This window comes from Sceloporus undulatus, chromosome 2, assembly GCF_019175285.1.
Source record: "Sceloporus undulatus isolate JIND9_A2432 ecotype Alabama chromosome 2, SceUnd_v1.1, whole genome shotgun sequence".
Lineage (NCBI taxonomy): Eukaryota > Metazoa > Chordata > Lepidosauria > Squamata > Phrynosomatidae > Sceloporus > Sceloporus undulatus.
In genome coordinates this window covers 37850543-37869987 of record NC_056523.1, presented here as the reverse complement: position 1 = coordinate 37869987, position 19445 = coordinate 37850543, and the positions used below count along the sequence as shown (strand labels likewise).

At 41.9% G+C, this 19445-nt stretch overlaps 1 protein-coding gene across 5 annotated transcripts in view; it reads left to right on the top strand.

Moving 5' to 3' along the window:
• The window catches only part of SHQ1 (SHQ1, H/ACA ribonucleoprotein assembly factor), a 104015-nt gene extending 95735 nt beyond the window's left edge, over window positions 1–8280 (top strand). For all 5 annotated transcript variants that reach the window (XM_042451698.1, XM_042451700.1, XM_042451699.1 and 2 more), the window contains one exon: window positions 3780–8280. In XM_042451698.1, coding sequence (XP_042307632.1) covers window positions 3780–4443 — 664 coding nt within the window. In that variant the 3' untranslated portion in view covers window positions 4444–8280. The remainder of the gene's footprint in view (window positions 1–3779) is intronic.
• The last annotated feature ends 11165 nt before the right edge of the window (window positions 8281–19445 follow it).

Below are 19445 nucleotides of genomic sequence, written 5' to 3'. Positions count from 1 at the left end.
AAATTTATTATTATTATGGTAAAGGGTCTGGAAACAATGCCCTACGAGGAGATATAATAGTATTTTAAGTTTATGTATTTGAAGGGGTGTCTTATTGAGGATGGAGCAAGCTTGTTTTCTGCTGCTCCAGAGAATAGGACCTGGAACAATGAATGCTACCCACTGGAAAAGAGATTCCACTTAAACATTAGAAGCAACATGCAGACGTGAGAACTGTTTAACAGTGGAACACACTCTTGGAGAGTGGTGGAGGCTCATTCTTTGGAGGTTTTTAAACAGAAACTGGATGGCCATCTGTCAGGGGTGCTTTTATTGTGAGTTCCTGAATGGCAGGGGATTGGCCCTTGGGTCTCTTCCAACTCTATGATTCTATGCAGTCCTTCATGTATTTAAAGATAGATTATTAGGGGCTGCACAGATAGGGCACAATATACAGGCTGAGCCCATGCTATCCTATCCCTGGTGCTCACCCCAGGTCAGTCCCCAGGTTGGCACAGGGACAAGTGGTTGTTTACACACCCATCCCTGCACTGACCCAGGGCCCACTACTGGTGCATACTCCTTACATGGCTGCACCATCGCTCTTACTCCGAAACCTCGGTTGCCATATCTGACACAGAAATAGGGCCCCTGACTGCACCCATGTGGCCAAGCACCCTGTTTCCTCAGCAGAAACAGTGATAGGGGGCTTCTGAAGAAGAGCCACAGTGTGGCAAGGTAAGGAGTTCAGGGAGGTATCTGAACAGTCAGGATTTGCTGTGGGTTTTCCTGAAAACCTGCAGCAAACTAGAGGTCATATTATCCCAGGGTAATGGCTGTTTATCCCAGGATTGGGCCAGATCCATCAGATCTACATCTGGTTTTGGTAGGATCAGGATCAGTCATGCCCTTGGGGTTTTGGCACATGTCATCTGAACTGGACAATTTGAAATGGGGGTGGGGGGACACTGACCTTTTGGCTGTGCAGACAACCCTTCAGTCTTTTCAGAATGGTGCTGACATCTTGGTGGGAGTAATCACATTTGAAGCATCCCTCTTGAAAAATCTTTCCCTGCTTAAGAACAACCATTTAGAAAACGTACTTTTGTCTAGCTTATAGTGACTTATTTCTAGAAAATCTGCCATGGAATTGCATGTTGTTAGCCTCTCCTGTCACAGATAATGATTAAGAGAGGCTAGGTTGGCATCATTCCTCTAAGAAGGCTAATGCCTCTCTGATTATTTGTTTCACTTGATCGATATCATAGAATGAATACTAGACATTAATTTAAAAAAAATGGCAATCCTAAGGTGAACCTTATAATGGGGCCCTCTTGACAATTTGTGCACAGGAAGTTTACCATTGAATTCCCCTGAGGCTGAGAGCATGTGACTTGCCCAAGGTCACCCAGTAGGCTTCCATGGCCAAGCTGGCAATTGAACTCTGGCCTCCAGAGTCATAGTCCAACACTCAAACCACAATGCCACACTGGCTCTAACCTTATATGTACTTTAAGTGTCTTTTTTCTCTTAGCCAGATTTAAGATTCAGTACAGTACTTTAGGTTAGTAAGAGAGCCAGTGTAGTGTAGTGATTTAAATATCAAGCTTGGGCCCGTTCCGCATGGGCACCCTAGTACATGCTCGGCACGTACTAGGGTTAGGAAGAGGCGTCCTTTCCGGACGTCCCTAATCCTAGTACGCGCCAAGCGCATACAAAATGACGGCGCCCATTCTACATGGGTGCCACGATCTTGATGTAGCGGACGCTTAGCATCCACATGTTGTGGCGCGGTAATGACGCAGCAAGTGCGCCATTGGTGCCTTGCAGTGTCATTACTGCACCGCAAAAAGAAGCCGCTTTTTGCGGCTTCTTTTTGCTGCTCACAGGAGTTGCGCAGTTTGGCCGCTGAGGCACCTCTGCGCAGCAAATGAGGGTGCTTTTCAGACTGCCCTTTTGGGCAGTCTGTAAAGTGCCATAGATTCTGGGAGACCCAGGTTTTAATTCCTGCTCAGACATGAAAGCCCACTGGATGACCTTGGGCAAGTCACACACTCTCAACCTAGGAGGGAAGGCATCACAAATCCCTTCTGAACAAATCTTGCCAAGAACATCCTATAATAGGATTGCTATAAGTCAGAGTTGATTTGAAAGCACATAAAACAACAGCAGCAGCAACAAATGGTTAGTAACTAATTTAAAAACAGGCAGGGTAACTGGAATACACACTTCATGCCTATTTAGGAAATTTGGGTAGTTCCAATACTGGGAGTTCTCATCATTGCTTAATTATATCTTTGTCATGACTGAAATCAGTTGGTTCCATTATTTCTGCATTCATGGCATTCAAATAGAATATGCTAAAGCAGTGGATGTCAAATGATGAGGAGGAATCCCCAGGGGGCACAAGAATTGCTCAAGGGGGGATGCAAGACTTGGAGACACTAATCCCTCCTCTCTTAGAGGGTGTTCCCACTTGCCTATAAAGCGGATCATGAAGTGAATTAAGAGGTGTTGTTCCCACTGATGCCCGAATTAGTTCTTCAATGCTCCAGAATCGTTTCCACTGCGATTCGATTCAGAATCAAATTATATCATATAATTCAAATTATACGCCTATAAACCGGTTTAAAAAAATAGAAGGTTATAAAGCGGGTTATTTTTGAAAGCGGGGTACAATTCGCTGTATCCGAATGGGAACGACAAGGGTGTCTGATGCGGGAACCTGGAGATGGGAGGAGCAGCGCTCAAGGGGCTGGCCTGGGGGTGTCACCCTCTTTGGTCTCTTTCTGCATCGCCAGCACCATTTTCTTCAATTCGCATAGACTTTCCCCCGGTGGATTGCAACCTCCCCTCTCCTCATTCATAGACCGATGTGTGAGAAGAGCCATTGAACACCATTTTAAACTATTATTTTTTCTTTTTTTGCCTCTGCCTGAGCAGCAGATGGGCTTTGCAGGACATGCCTGCTTGATCGCCCCCAGACAGCCCAGGGAGCAATGGGGGAGGCAAAGCGATTTTGGGGAAAGGAGAGCCTGGATGCCCAGGGATCTGAGGGGGGGATCGAGCCTTATCTTCTCTCTTCCCCAAAGATTCTCTCCCCAATAATGAAGCCCGCTGCCTTCTCCTCCTTGATCCGATTTGCCAAGCTTCCTTCTAGTCTGGGGAGACACAACAGAAGAGCCTCAGATGCAGCCGATTTTCATTGGCTGCCCCCCCCCCAAAAAAAACCCCAAGACTTGTAATGTCTGAAGCCTACACACTTGATTGACAGCTTATGGACACAAATAGGAACAGGGGGCAAGTTAATCAGCTTTAAAATAAAGCGATTTAAAATAAATGGGAATGAAAACAGGGTCTAAATAAATCGAGGTAATTTGCCCCTTTTGGTAATGGAAACAATGGAAAAAATTTGAATTATTCCCGGAACATAATCCGAATCAGAATCGCGCCAGTATAATCCGTTTTATCTGCCAAGTGGGAACGCCCCCTTCCTCTCATTCTCCACTTCCCAAACCTTCTCTGTCCTGGAAGGTAAGAGAAAGAGAAGGAGGGTGCTTGGAGCTTATGTCTGAGGGAGGAGAATGAGAGCTATTTTCTTAAAAGAAGTTAAAATATGAATATAAATGAATGTGTGAACAAAAATACACACACTAAACAAAATATTTGAATGCATATATTACATAAAGTAGGGGGTGCAACATCTGGATGTAAATATAAAGGGGGTTACAAGGGTAAAAACTTTGTGAATCATTGTGCTAAAGAATCTTGTGTGTTCTCCCCCCCCTCCTTTTTTTAAGGTCAAAGAAGTTGGCAGCTCTTGCTGAACACATGCAGAAAACAGAGCTGACCAAGGCCAAACTAGGTTTAGAACTCAATGAACTGGAAGCAGCCGCTCTTCTTGTACAAGAGGAAGAAAAGGAGTTAAAAGCCACTGGCGCAGGCATTTGTAAGCAGCCACTGCCTCCCTCCAAAGGAGAGGCGAGTGACTCTGAAGACTCAAGCAGTACTTCATCATATGAGACAGGAGACTCTGATTCAGAGGAACAAGAGTCCTCTGCCAGCAAAGATGGGAAAATAAATCCTTTACAAAGCACACTCCAAGACGAGAGGACAGCCCCACTTATTGACTGTAATGGATTAAGGCAAGAGGCAGACGCTTTGACGTTAGATGTTAGGAATGAAAAATCAAAGCCTTCTTTACAATCTACATCTGTTCCTGGGAAACTGATAGAGGAATTAGGAAACCAAATGCAGACTGCAATTAGGCTTTCCAAGCAGCCTGAAGGTTCTTCTCTGGGAAATGACGATGGCAGCAGCAGCACTTTGCAAGAGACGGGGACAAGCTGCACAGCACAGCCTCCAGGACCTTCGCCGGATCATAATGGAGAGAGACACTTCTTGGAGGTGACTCCAAAGCCCAGCACTATACTATTTGTTGCCACCACAAACCAGTCTTCTTAAGCAAATGTGGATAGTGTGGGCTGGAGTGGATGGGTTTTAGCTGGTGGTTATTATGCTTCATTTAAATAACCAGAGATGAAATAGGATATTTTTAAAAGTTACTTTCCTTTGCTCTGTGTGTTCTTAATCAAAAATCATAATGAAAAATGGTGAACAGGGATGTATTGATTTTCGCTTAATCCACCCAGATACTAATGCCTTATACACAGACCATCTTGGGTCCTTCAGAAGGATAAATGTAGGATATAAATTAAACAAATAAATAAATAGGCAACTTTTGTAATTTTCAGTTAATGTTGAAGTGAATTGAAAGGGGGTAGTTGTGTTGTAAAAATATAATCAAACTCTGATGAAGGTTGCTGGCTTCTGTTCTGTAAATTGTTTATACAGAAAGTAGATATGTGAATATTGTCTATTTATATTTCACAATTTAATTTGGCTCCCAGCTTCCACAAAGTGTTACAGCTTTCTTCATTTGTTTTTAACCATGTTGAGGTGTCCAGTAGCCTTGCAAATGGCAGACAATTGAATTCCATAAGCTTGTCTTTCAATATTTGCTGCATATGCAGCATATTCCATCCCAGTGCAACCTGATCCTGTAGTTCCTTCCATGTGCAGTGAATCTCAACTGCCAGTCAGGGGTGGAGAACCAGGTCTATTCAACTAGTATTTTAATGCAAAGCTACCTAATTTGCACTTCTTTAAGGAATGCGCAAATGAAAAAGGCAGTTATACTTTAATGTTCTCTAACTTTTACTATGCAGTTCTGTCATAGGTATGCACCAAAGTGCATATATTAGAAGACATAACATAAAATACATTGTATTTTGAGAAATTACTTGCAGAAATGGATATATTAAACAGAACTACACATAGAACGTGAAATGAGCATAAATGTATACACACATCTCCATATAGGGTTTTTTTTTAAAAAAACTGCAAACTGATGCAGAAATGAGACAGATGAGAAGTTAAATTTTGAAAATGACAGGAGTAAAAATAGACAGATGTCTCAATCCTCACTTCCAGGTTGGTGCACTGGACTGCATTCATCACAGATGTCTGTGAAGTGTGATTGTTTTTGTATTTTTTTTTGTTTTATTTTGTTTTTTAATCATGGAAATGTAGTAGCCAAAATACCTTTCACTTTAGTGAACATTTGGCTTCAGATTGTTACTACTACTGCAATATTGGCATGTGGCTGAAATGGAGAAAAGGTTATTGCAGGAGAGGTCTGAAAAGCAGGAATTGTCATTTAGTTGTAATTCTTCCTGTGGCTCACCTAAAAAGGCTCAATAATTCAGGCTCTTTCTGCTTCAGTCATTAACCTATCTTCCCCTCGTTTTTTGCTAGTTAAGCTTTCTTTGCTAGGAGCAAGCAAAAGTAAATGTGTTGTATCTGTGATTGCAGAATATGCCACTCAGCAGCCAGCACCCTGAATTCTACAGAAGCCTTTCTCTTTTTTAATGTTTAATAATGTGTTTATGCTAAGATTATCAGAGGTATAATAAATTATGCAAACTATATAACCAATACACATGTTCTTAATGTGTTTGATTTGTGTCACTTAAAAATAGAGGTATATCATGCATTCAGCCAAAACCTGAGTGCTTAAAAAACATGTGGCAAAGGTTTAAGATTTCCATTCTTCACATTTGCTCATCCATTAAGTAGCTGGCAGCTTGAGGAGAGAATGTGTTTCTTGTTTTCTGAACAGCTCTGTTTCTCTCTGAAAACTGACAAATTGTGTTAATGAAATCAAATTCTTTATTATATCAAAAGCTTTGCCTTTCTACCTTTATAGAGGAAATTGCTACTTCAGTCTGACTTTGTTTTGGCATATTTAGAGCTTGACCTTCCTCCACCCCAAAATACCCCTTCTTCCAGTGCTTGGAAATTTTGCTAACCTGATAAAAATGCTTTTACCTTTAAGTATAAGGAATCTCTGAAATACAAGAACTAGTGTATGACAACATCTTCCAGTTAAATCACAGTGTGGCACTTTTTTTAGGTGTACCACAAATTTGCCTCTGGCATCCTGTGTTGAATGTGTTTTCCCAAAACAGTAACATTTAATCCTAAACAATCATGTCACATATTGTTCCCTATTCCTTGCATAAATAAAAGTAGGCAAAGAGGAACTGTGATTTTGCCTACTTCACTTTCACAAATGCCTTGCCAACTTTGGTAAATTCTTATTAAAAACTAACTGAAAGGAAATTGCCACCCCTCTTTACCAATGGCAACCAGTGGCATGAACCAAGAGAAGACTGTGATAAGCATTCCTAAGCATGTAAAAGTTGACAAGAAAAGAAGAAAGACCACCTTAAAACCCACCAATTTAGTGGCTATGCTGAGATTGTAGTCATGTCAGTGTCCCAGATTTGCTCACTCCCATCCTTGGAAATCTGTGGCCTTGATATTTTTGTGCCCAACATTGTAATGTTTTTTTGTGGGCTTTTCGGGCTATGTGGCCATGTTCTAGAAGATTTTCTTCCTGACATTTCGCCAGCACAAAAAACTATGGATGCCAGCCATGAAAGCCTTCAGTTTCACATTCTAATGTTGTTTTCTGTTCCTGCCTTCTGATAAATCATGTTTCATCTAACTGCTTTTATATTTGACAGATTAACAAGCCAGAGGGTTTAGCTATGTATGATGAAGCCCAAGGAAATGTGCAACCAGTACAAAAGAGATAGGTACCATTGTCTAGTGCATATGTTAGGGAAAGTACTGTTAAAATTCTTAGCTTTGAATTTATATTCCCCCCCCCAAAAAAAAGTTTGTTAATCTAGGCATCACCTCTTTCAGTATCTTAGTTCAGTGGTCTCAAATGGTGGGGCAGCATGACTCTTGCGCGCGTGTGTGTGAGAGTTGCTCAAGAGAGAGGTGAGAGTTGGAGGCACTGATCCCTTGTCCTCCTCTTCTCAAATTTTTTTTTTACATGTAAAATTAACACGTATATTCAGTTAAATATTGAGTTAACTAAATCTGTTCTAATTTGAACAATGTTATTTACTCATAAAATGTTAAAATATGAATATACATGAATGTGTGAATGAAAATATGCACACTACACTAAGTATTTTTATTCATATACTATGTTATGTGGGGGGGGCATGACATTCACATGTAGATGCAAAAGGGGTCATTAATGTAAAAAGTTTGTGAATCCTACCTTAGTTGTTACCTTTCCCCCCTCCCCCACATCAGACTCCAAACCATGCTTTTACTTTGTAACGTAACATTCCTTTCTATGTAATAATTATAAGTCATAGCAGTGCAAGAAGTAGTTTCTATTTCCTCAAAAGACCTGTTCACATTTTCCAAGCCAGGCATATTATGTATATTTCTCACTAGCCTTTGCTGCATCCTTAAGCCTGAGGCTCCCTGTTAATTTTTAAATAATGTTGAAAATGTATTATTACATTCATATCCCACCTGTCCTGCGAAGAGCTCGAGGTGGTATGCATAATTCTTTCCTTTCCCATAGTGCAGTATTTAATGTGGAGAAATACTGTTGCTGCTATAACCTATTTGTTTTTGTGAAGCAGGCCTTTCTTCTACATGCCAAAGTCTGGCTTCTGTGTGTCTCATTGCATGCTTGAGAAAATCCCTTAACAATGCTGCCTGGTTTGGACTGCAAAGGGATACAGAAAGGCTTTCTCATTACCTGGAACTCTTATCTCACAGAAGATTTGTTGGTGTCTTTTTGTTTTCAGAAAACATTGTAAGACCTCTTCTTCATAATCTGGGAACAGGTTAAAGGCAGGTGATTGTTGGGTTTTTGATTGCCTTGTTAATAAATTAAAATGGACAACTGATACTTTTCTTCTACTCTATAGTCATCTTTGTTGTTGTGTGTCTTCAAGTTGTTTCTGACTTATGGTGACCCTAGGTAAACTTATCATTAAGTTTTCTTGGCAAGTTTCTTCAGAGGGGGTTTGTCATTGTCATCTTCTGAGGCTGAGAGAGTATTACTTGCCCAAGGCCACCAGGTGGGTTTCCATGGCCGAGCTGGGATTTGAACCCTGCTCTCCAGAGTCTTAGTCCAACACTCAAACTGTTACACCATGCTGGCACCATGCATACACCTGTCTTTTTATTGGCTTTCCCTTTTCTTCTGTCTGTATATTTTATGAGCATTTTTGTATGATTTGTGCACATGAAGGACTGAGTAAGAACCAGATACAAATCAGTAGCCAGCATAACTGGACTGTATTTGTCCAGACAAAGTCACAGTTCCTCTTGAAATGGCTCCCTGATAAAGAACAGAAGCCTATTGAGCAAAGAAATAGCTCGAGGAGCAATGTACATAAGCAGTGTGCCAATTCTGTCCCCCTATCTGCTTGAACAAGACATGATATGATAGAATCTAACACTATTAGCCCTGCAGCCAAGAGATCATTCCCTTGTGCATCCTCCAACAGACTGTACGCCTTTACTACCCAACAAGACCCTTCTGCTTTTTCTATAGACCAGACTAGTAAATCTCTATATCAGATTGATGGGACACAAATCAGACTTTTAAAAGGACAACATTCAAACCCTGTGTGTGCATGCATGTACATAGAAGATGGGGACATTTCATTTATGCAAGAGATTATATGATTAAACTTCTTTCATCTTCACAAAAGGAAACCATAACATTTTTTCCTTGCCAGCAATTTGGTGAGATATTTTTTGTACATTGTCAGTGCAATTATTTGCATGTTCAATATCATTTTTGTTCACATTGTGCAAACAACTTCCTTGTAAACTAGAACTGAGAACCTGCAGCACAGAGATATGTCGTAAACGTGCTGTCATGTCTCTTGTAACCATTTCTTGGAAATGCTTCTTATGTATACTGCCTGCTCCCAGCATAGCCATATAGTGGCCAGTGAAGAGCAGGGGACATCCAAGAAGCATCTAGCCATATCCCCATAGTGAGATGCACAATGGTGAAGGCATCTTCTGAGACTTCTCAGGGGTCCTTCAAAAGTCATAGTCATCTACTCTAAACATAAGTGATACAGTGATCCGTATACAGTGACATAAACTATTCCAATCTGCCATCAAAATATCTAGCTGTTTTGAAGACAAGTGTAGCCAATCATCATTTAGGTAGTGGTTTCATTTTAATCCATATAGTTGGGGTCTCTCCCCTTCCCCTAAAATATAGCTTGAGTGAGCATATTGTCCAGAGCAAAAATGTATAGAGCTTGTCTCACTCATACATAGCTGATACTCAGTTTGTATGGCAGCTGATTCCCATTGGTAGTTTGCATAACCATTTGATCTGCTGTAAAAATGACAAATATTGGTAAAGTTGGATAGGAAGCTTCCCCAAACAGATCAAACAATTCAGTCTTTTGAACAAGACAGCATCCCCTGTAGTTTCTGTGTCAAAGCAGTGCTGTGTAAACAGAATGATGGCCTTCAGTACGCCTGGTTATCAAAATGTTAAAACAAGTTCTTCCAGATGTTTTTAGATAAACACGCACAGTAGGTTCATGAATGAATCTGGGTTTTGAAATGGGAGCCTTCTGACTGTTATTTACATACTACACAAGAGTAATATGGACCAATGTATTATTGTTCTTCATTTTGTTCCCATTTTGTCTCTTCTCCTCCCCTGGAAAATATGTAAAGCTTATTTTATAGCAAATGAAGGAAACACTGATGAACCTCTACTTCCTATAGAATGTGATGAATGGAGCAAAGAAATTGATTCATACCTCTAGAGTGAGTGGGCTCAGCAGCCTGTCAAGGTTGACACAGCTAAATATTGTCAAAGCCAGTGTCTCAAGGCAAGAGAAAACAAACAGGGAAACACATGTCAGACAGATAAATGGCTTTGCTGTTTAGAAGTGTCCATGGGCACCATTTGTTTTCAAGATAAGGCAGAATGTTCTCTAAAGCAATGAAAAAGATAAGAAAGAAGAGTGGAATGCATGGGAAATTGTGCCCTCATCTGAGGAGAGAGATATGCACCCAGGCAAGTTTGGAATATTGTTCTATAAGAAACTGTAAATGTCCTGCCTTACCTCAGCACCCTATATATACAGTATGGTGATGTATGTGTAGGCAGTTAATGTTTGCATGTTTTCACCATTTATTTCGGTGTTATTATGCATCCAGTATAAACTTGTCCCTCCACATTCTCTGGGGTTAGGAGCACAGGACCTCCCCGTGAAAGTGAAAAAAAATTGCAAATAAATAAATAGTACTTTTTTAACCTGGGAGAACACCTCTCTGGGAATTTCTAGGTCCTCCAGCAGAACTCTGTGGTCAACATCTGCCAAAATTTGACCATAGAATCATGGTCCAAATGCCTAAAGGAAGTGTTTTCTCTGAATCTTTAGGTCCTTTAGTGCAACTCTATGGTCAACTTCCAGCAGAATTTCTCTGGAGGACCTAGAGATTCCTAGAGAGAACATATTAATCAAATTCTCAAATAAAGCCGCAAAAGTCAAAGTCGCAAATATGGAAGGCTGAGTGTACTTTATTAAGGTGAATGGAGAATGATCAGCAGCTGCACTCTATTTAATAGAGTTACCACTTCCAGATCAGGAGATAGCCAGCATGGTATAGTGGTTTGAACATTGGACTGTGACTCTGGAAACAATTTCAATTCCCTCCCCTTGACCTTACCCTTAAACAGCATGCATTACCACAACATCCCCATAGCCATACCATCCACCTACACAGTCTTGATGTTCCTAGCCTCCCCCTTCAATGTTCAGCATTGCTATTATTGCTGGGACCTGGCAGACAGCTGTTTCCAGTAGTAGTAGAGATGCTAGTGCTGCAGCAACCTCTGATAATAATGCTGTCCAATAATGCTGATTTCCCAACTTGGGAACAGATTTGCAAGGTGTGGGAGGGATAAAAAACTATAAGTGGAAGGAGAAGACAGAAAGGCCTGGGCCTGTTACAGACTGCCAAAATAAAGCTGCTTCGGGTCTCTTTGGAGGTATGCTATTTAAATGATGCATGGGTCCTAAGAGTCCAGAGGTTGTGCCAAAGCCACACTCCATTCCTAAGCACTGGAGTGCAGCTTTGGTGCAGCTTCCAGATTCTTAGGATGCATGCATCATTTAAATAGCATACCTCCAAAGAGACCCGAAGCAGCTTTATTTTGGCAGTCTGTAACAGGCCCTGGTTTCACAAATAAACCTCTCACCAGCACCTCTTGACATCCAAGGCAATACCTGGTTTCACATAACCAGTGCATGGCTACATCTGGTAATTAAAAATTTAGACTACATTTAGCAATAGCAATAGCAAGTACATTCTATACCGCTTATCAGTGAACTCACAGTCCCTAAGCAGTTTACCATGTGTAAGGCAATTGCCCCCAACAATCTCATTTTAGCAACCTTGGAAGGATGCCAGGCTAAGTTGACCCTGAGCCCCTGGCTGGTATTGAACGTGTTGGTTTGTGAGTTTTCAAACTAAATGTTTTGTCCACACTGTTTCAGCAAACAGCTATACAAGGGCTGGAACATAACAACTGGCTTCCACCCATCTTGGGGGTGTGGCGTACAGACGATGCACATCTCCAAGATGCCCAAAAGCTGGCTTCAAGCTGCCCGGCTTCCCAGCTTGTGTTTTCAAAGTGTATGGATGATCTAGGATCAGGGAACCCCACACAGAAATCTGAGGGGAGCAAAAGGATGCAGACCTCAGGGTGGGAACTCAGTGTCTAAAACAGCCTGAGATTCTTCCAGTTTTTAGAGGAGAGATGCTTGAAGGTGTGAATTATGTGGGAATCCATCAGGAGAACTATGCGGCTCAAAGGAGGAATTCTTGGGAGGATGAGGAGGCAATAATGTAGACTTGAGTCAAGTGATTTGGACTTAAGTTGAACTCAAGTCACTCGTATGACTCAACTTGGCAATAAATGATGCACTGACTTGACTGGAGACTTGTATATTTTTAGTGACCAAATTGCTGGCATTATTTACTGTGAGCAGCAGGCAAGACTCACCTTCAGAGCATGGAGCACATTTCATGAAAGGGAACAGCAAATGTACTAGGCAATGGGCTTAAGGTGGGAGATTCCTTCTAAAACTTTTGCTAAAGCTTTAGAAGGCTCCTCTGAGAGGCATCAGGGACAGGCTGCCAAGCAGACCTCAACCCTTGCCTCAAGTCCATTGCTTAACATGCTTTCTGTTCCCTCTCTGAGAAACACACCCCATTTCTGTTTTTTGTTCTTCTTGTTCTTGTTAAAGATTTCCCAGTCTTGAGACTCAGCAAGAGACTTGACTTGAAAGTACAGCACACCCATGCCATACGCTGGCTTGCCATACACGGATTTGAGATAATGCGGATGGCAAGCCCTAATATGGAGAATGGGGCACATGCCGTGGGGACACACCCCATTCAAAGGAATGAAGTTTCATCACATGCGGGATTTGCCTTACATGGAGGGTGGGGTCCAGAATGAATCCCTCATATAAGGCAAGGGCACACTGCATCTTGCAAGGACTTGAGACTTGAAGGTAGAGGCTTAAAGGTAGAGACTTGAGACTTGGAGAAAGACTTGAATACATCACTGGGAGGAGGAGACACCTCAGTGTAAAGTCTTCTCAAATGAAAGACCCATCTCCTAGGAAGACTTTAACACAGAAATATCTGCATTTAAGTTCTGGATGTGGCTCATGAAACTTGGCCCTAAAAGCCTATTCCTATTAGTAGCTGGACCTTTTCACCTGTTTCTGCATCCTTGCATAGGCTCACACTTACTGTGACTTGATCCCCTGCTCATACTTTGATATCAGACTGTCTGATCTTGCCTGTGTTATCCTGTAGTTCAGACTGACTTGCTCTGTGCAATTTGACCTTGGCTTGACTACTGACCTTTATGTTAGAATACTTCCATTTGACGTTTGTCAGTGTGTTGTATTCATAATATGAACTTGAGACTGGACATAATATGAACTTGGGATTGCTGCAAGGATCTGCCTGATCCAAAGTAGGACACTGTCATTAGTGGGTATCATGTTATTTCTCAAGCCCCTGTTGTTTCTAAAACTTTGGTCTTTCAATGTTTACATTTCTGGTTTTTGCTTGGTAACTTTTTTTACTTACAGATTGCATAGAGTCCCCAAAGCAATTTTCATGCCACTATTTGAATTCCTAGCAGCATCTTATTAAATCTAAATTTTATGTATAAGTAATGTTTACATCACTTACCAAGGGAAAACATTAACAAGGGGTGCTAAAAGACAAATAACCAAACTTATCAGACAAAAGGCTTCAAGTGAGATGGCTGGAGCAAAGTATAGAAGAATTTGCAAACTGGTCTCTAAGTGGTACATCAAGGCTCTTCAAAATATTAGCTCTTGTTTCAGGAGGGTCCCATTTGGGCTCCACTTCCAGAAGCAAGATGTCATGGATTAACATTTTTATACTGCACAATTATAACACTATGGTTCCATTTCACCTACCATAGCAACAACCTTGTAGAATCCTGGGGTTTGTATTTTGGGGAGGCTCATTTAGAATTTCCATCCAGAGAGCATTAGTGTCTCACCAAAGAACCAGTGTAAGAATTCCATAGATATAGCCATGACAGTTAGTGGAATAATAGTGATATTATTATATAGTGTGAAAGGGCCCTTGGTTTCCATGATGATTAACAATTTCAAGTGTGGCTTCTCAATCTATGAGACTATTATAGTTTTGATGTACAACAGCCCTCGGTATCCGTGGATTTCAGCATCCACAGACTGAAACTAAGAAGCATGTATTTATTTATTTTACCTGTGATTAATGGCATCCAGGCTGAGAAGCAGTCCCAGGGTAAGAACAGAGGCTGTGGCAAGAGGATCCTGGCCCAGGGACACATTCTTCCTTTGTCTGCTGTGATTTGGCTCTGAAGGGCTGGCATGCTCTCAAGGAAAAGGAAGCAGGAAGAATGTAGGCATGGTGCTTGGGTCTTGTCTCTCCCTCCCTCTTGGCTTATTGAAACCCCCCACCCAACCCCACCATGTCTGATTGAAAGCAACCCCACAAAAGGGTTTAAAGGAGAGTAAGATGCAGTAAACGCCTGACTCTGGGAGCTTGGCTTGGTGCTGCCTTCTAGCCCCTGATTTCTCATTCCTCTATGTAAACTGTGTTTACATAGATTGTGCTTTGTGGGATTGCTTTCAACCAGACATGGCAGGGAGGATGTCAGTAAGTCAAAAGGGAGAGGGGGGCAAGCCTCACACTCCATGCCTGTATGCTGATGATGGAAAATTGGGAGCAGATCTGCCTGAGCAAAGGCCCCCTGGGAGACCTATTCTGTGGTAATGTTGGCAGTGAAGAAATTGTATGTCTCTGCCACCATTGTACCTGCACAGAGTTATCAGACTGAGCTGTCTTGATGGGTGAAGGGCCTTCTACTCTCTGCCCCACAAGAACACAATGCAGAGCACTTAGCCCACTGTGAGGAATTTGCAAGACACTCTGCAGACAAAATTGCTTGGATCTGTTCTGACTTGGATGTTGTATAGCTCCAGTGAATGTTACACTGGCAGTGACTTGTTCTTGTTCTGGCAAGCTGATGATGTGGGCAGGATTCTTGAAAAGGTAAGAGCCACCACACTTACGCAGGACACTTTTCCTTCCTGGCTTATTAAAGCAGCCAGTAGGGGACTAGCCGAGTAGGTAAGGGAAATGATGAATGCACCATTGCAGCTTAAAAGAGGCTGTGGTGAGTTATTTTGGGGGTGGGGGGTGGCTTCCTAACCCCACCTTATTAAACAATTACTAACCAGTCTCCAATATCCCTTTCTTGGTCATGGCTCTGGACCATATAATGGCCTTCCAGCTCTGGGGGTTTCTGGATAGAATAGATTATTTAGATCCATTTTAATCTGGTTCCAGGCCTGGCTGTGGGACAAAGGCAGTTTTGATCAACTTGGTGGATGACGTAGCCTGGAACGGCAGGAGTGTGTTCCTGTTGATTCTATTAGACCTGCCTTTTCACACCATTGACAATGGTGCCCTTCTAAGCCCTGTGGAGCAGTGGTAAAATGCCTGTATTGCAGCCACTTACTCATAAACCATAAGGTTGTGAGATCAATACCAGCCAAGGGCTCAGGCTTGCATCCTTCTGGTGTCACTAAAATGAGAACCCAGCTTGTTGGGGGCAATTAGCTTACAGTTGTAAACCACTTAGGAGACTGCTTAGAAGGTAAAAGAAGTATATAAATGAAGCTGTTATTGCTATTCTGGACTACTTCTGTAAGATGAAGTTTGGAGGCACTTTTTGCATTGACTTCAGTCCTTCCTGGAGGGATGCACTTGGTGATGCTACAGGACTCATTCTACACCATGGCCATTTATCCAATGTCTTTCCAGGTTAAGTTTTGCCCCCCTTCCCTAATGCTGTTTTGTATATACATGAAACTGGGAGACATTGTCTGGAGATCTGGGGCTTGGTATCACCTTTATGCCAGTGACACTCAGCTCTACATCTCCTTTCCATTTAACTCCAAGGAAATTGTTTCAGTACTAAACCAACGTCTGGTGTCAGTAATAGACTGGAGCAAATTGAAGCTAAATTCAAGGGTGAGCAAACTGAATCTAAATTCAAACAAGACAGAGTTGCTCTTGGTCAATTGGAAGGCAGATCAGGGAATAGGATTCAGCCTGTGCTGGATGGAGCTACACACCCCTTAATTTTAATCTTTACCGTGGAGAAGAGAAGGTTAAGGGGTGATATGATAGCCCTGTTTAAATACTTGGGATGTCATATTGAGGAGGAAGCAAGCTTATTTTCTGCTGCTCCAGAGAACAGGACCTGGAGCAATGGATGCAAGCTCCAGGAAAAGAGATTCCACCTCAACATTAGGAGGAACTTCCTGACAGTAAGGCCTGTTTGACAGTGGAACAAACTCCCTCGGAGTGTAGTGGAGTCTCCTTCCTTAGAGGTCTTTAAACAGAGGCTGGATGGCCATCTGTCAGGGATGCTTTGATTTGGATTTCCTGCATGGCAGGGGGGTTGGACTGGATGGCCCTGGTGGTCTCTTCCAACTCTATGATTCTATGATTCTACCCTATGAAATCTCAGGTTCACAGCTTGAGTGCACTCCTGAACTCATCCTTGAACCTGGAGGCCCACTTTTCAGGAGTGGGCCAGAGTGCATTTGTGCAATGGAAACTAGTGCACCAGCTGCCCTTATTACTGCAAAAGTCAGACTTGGCTATGGTGACATGTGCCTTGATTACATCCTGTTTGGACTACTGTAATGCACTGGAAACTGTTCAGAAACTTCAGCTGGCACAAAATGCTACAGCTAGACTGCTGGCCAGAACTGGTTATAGAGAGCATGTTGAAATGGCTTCATAGGCTTCTAGTCTGTTTCTGGGCACAATTCAAACTGTTAAGTATGACCTACTTATAAAGCCCTATATGGCTCATATCCAGACAATCTGAAATGCTGAAGTCCCCATATGATCCTACCTGAAATTTAGAATCTTTTGGGGAGATTGTTCTCTCTGTCCCACTTCCCTACCAGTCTATCTGGTAAATATGCAGAAGAGAGCCTTCTCAATGCCTCCTCTGCTGCTCTCTTCTTGCGGGCAAACAAAGACCTTATTTATACAGGTCTTCAGCCTTTAACTGTTTGGCACAGAAGGCTATGCTATGGGTATTTTAAATATGTATGTATGTATGTATGTTGTGTGTTTTAAATTAATGTCAAAGTCATCTTTTAATAATAATAATAATAATAATAATAATAATAATAATAATAATAATAATAAAAGTTTTTATTTATATCCCACTCCTTCCTGTGATCAGGGCGGCTTACAACAAGGATTAAAAACTACATGAAGCATTAAAATACAAAAAATACAAAATACAATTGTGTAATGCTGTTTTAGCTTTTGCACCACATATTGTTTTAGCTATTTTGTTTTAACTTGTATTATAAGCTGCTTGGATCCGTATTTTGGAAGAAAGGCAGGATATGAATAAAATAAATAATAAATATTAGGATCCACCCAAGGATTAGAGCAGGGGTAGCCAACCTGCGGTCCGCGGGCTGGATGCGGCCCAGCGAGGCCTTGGGACCGGCCCCAGCCCGGTCCTGCCACTGACTGCCGCCGGGGCCTTTGGCCTCTCGCGCGCAGGGGCAAGGGGGGCAATTGTCTATAGACACCTCAGAAACATGCATTTATATTAATATTTTTAAAAAATCAGCAATTTTTTTTGCGTGTCCTCCACTTTTTTTAAAAAAAGTGTCCACCATTTGAAAATGTTGTCCTACATTTGTCCCAGTTTATTTATTTATTTTAAAAATTTAAAAATTATTTATTTATTTATTTTTGGCTTCGGCCCCCCAGTTGTCTAAGGGACAGCAACCCGGCCCCCGGCTCAAAAAAATTGCCTACCCCTGGATTAGATACTAAGACACAGAAAGGATGGGGTATGTGCAAGGCTCCAAACACTGTTTTCCAGACACCAGCAAAAGCCCTGCTAATATTTATTTTGAACAAACAAGGTGATGAAGGACAAAATGGTGTCCTTTCCCCCATTCCACATTTGAAGGCTTAATAACTACCAGTATAGCATCCTTCAACATATCCTTAGGACATGGAGCCCAATTTAGAGAAATATGACAAGGCATGTGGCTCTCACAACTTTGTCCTCCAACAGAAGAGAATAGCCAGGGGACTGTTGTTGCTGCCCTCCTGATTCTGCTGCCTATGGAGCTTGCCGCCTCCTGTCTATAGTGGAGCCAGCCCTGATGGCAGCCACTATAATTTCACACAGCATCATAGAGGGGGAGACCCAAGTGATGGTCTAGTTCAGCCTGATACCAGATCATGAAATCCACAAGTAAAGCATTCCTGAGAGATTGTCATCCAATCTCTGCTCCATTACCCTCAGGGACAGCCAGTTTCACACTGTGAAGCAGCTCTTACAGCCATTCTTCCTAGTGTTTAGTCTACTTCCTCCTAAAGACAAGAAGACTTAGAATTGATGAAAAATAAAATGGAAATTCTAAAGGGCCAGTTTGCATTGTAATGGAAACATTTGATATATAGCATGCTGTATTTTTGCAGAGTTCTTTGAAGGCAGTGCACTGGCTTGGCTCAACACTTGGGTTTTGAGCAACCTGTCTCCACTCCTCACTAACCCAGCATGAAGATTCAACAATGGCCTTGGAAGTACTAACTGAAGCAAGAAGGATGTATGCATGCTTACCTGCTGTGGATGAATGCTGTGTTGTTTTTAATGGCATGCAGAGACAAGAAAGCACCACCTGTGCAATCTGCAGCCTGGTTCACATTGTCTAACAGCACATGATATATAATCTCTATATACAGGTGCATCTTGTACCTCTGGCTTTTTTCCAGTGCCATCTCCACCTCCCATCATCTTCTGTATTGCTTATTGTGTGATCTAGTTCTTGGGCCCCATTCAGACTGGCATCAAAAATCTGGAAGGAACTGGGCTGATTCGGATGCCTCTCCCCTGAATCTCTCCTTTAGCAAATGGCCACTACAAAAGAGGGGCATTTTAAATCGAATGCATTCTGTGCCTGCTGTGAAGGTGCCTTCTGTCAATCAAGCGATCGTCATGGTGACGTTTTTGCAGGGGCATCGAAAGTGTCCTCCCCCTCCTTTTTTTTTAAAGAGCCACGCACAAAATGCCCCAAAGTGTCAATTTTTAAAAAATCTCTTTTTTGTGTGTTGTGTGTATATGTGGGCATTTGGGTCAGATCTGCCCCTGTCCCCATTTTCAATCCCATGCAAGCTAATGAATCCCCCACTCCTTGCCCCCCAGAATGCCTCTTACACATGAAATATTATTATTATTATTAATAATAATAATAATAATAAATTCCTCACCTCAGAAATGCCAGTAAAGGATGCAATTGCCATGCATTCTTTTCTTTTTTTGCTTTTAAAAGCAATTCAGGGCTGCCTCTGAATTCAGTAGCAAAAGCATGTATCATTTTGTCTAAGTGACAAGAGCAAAAAATGTAACATTCCAATTGTAAGTCTAGCCCTTT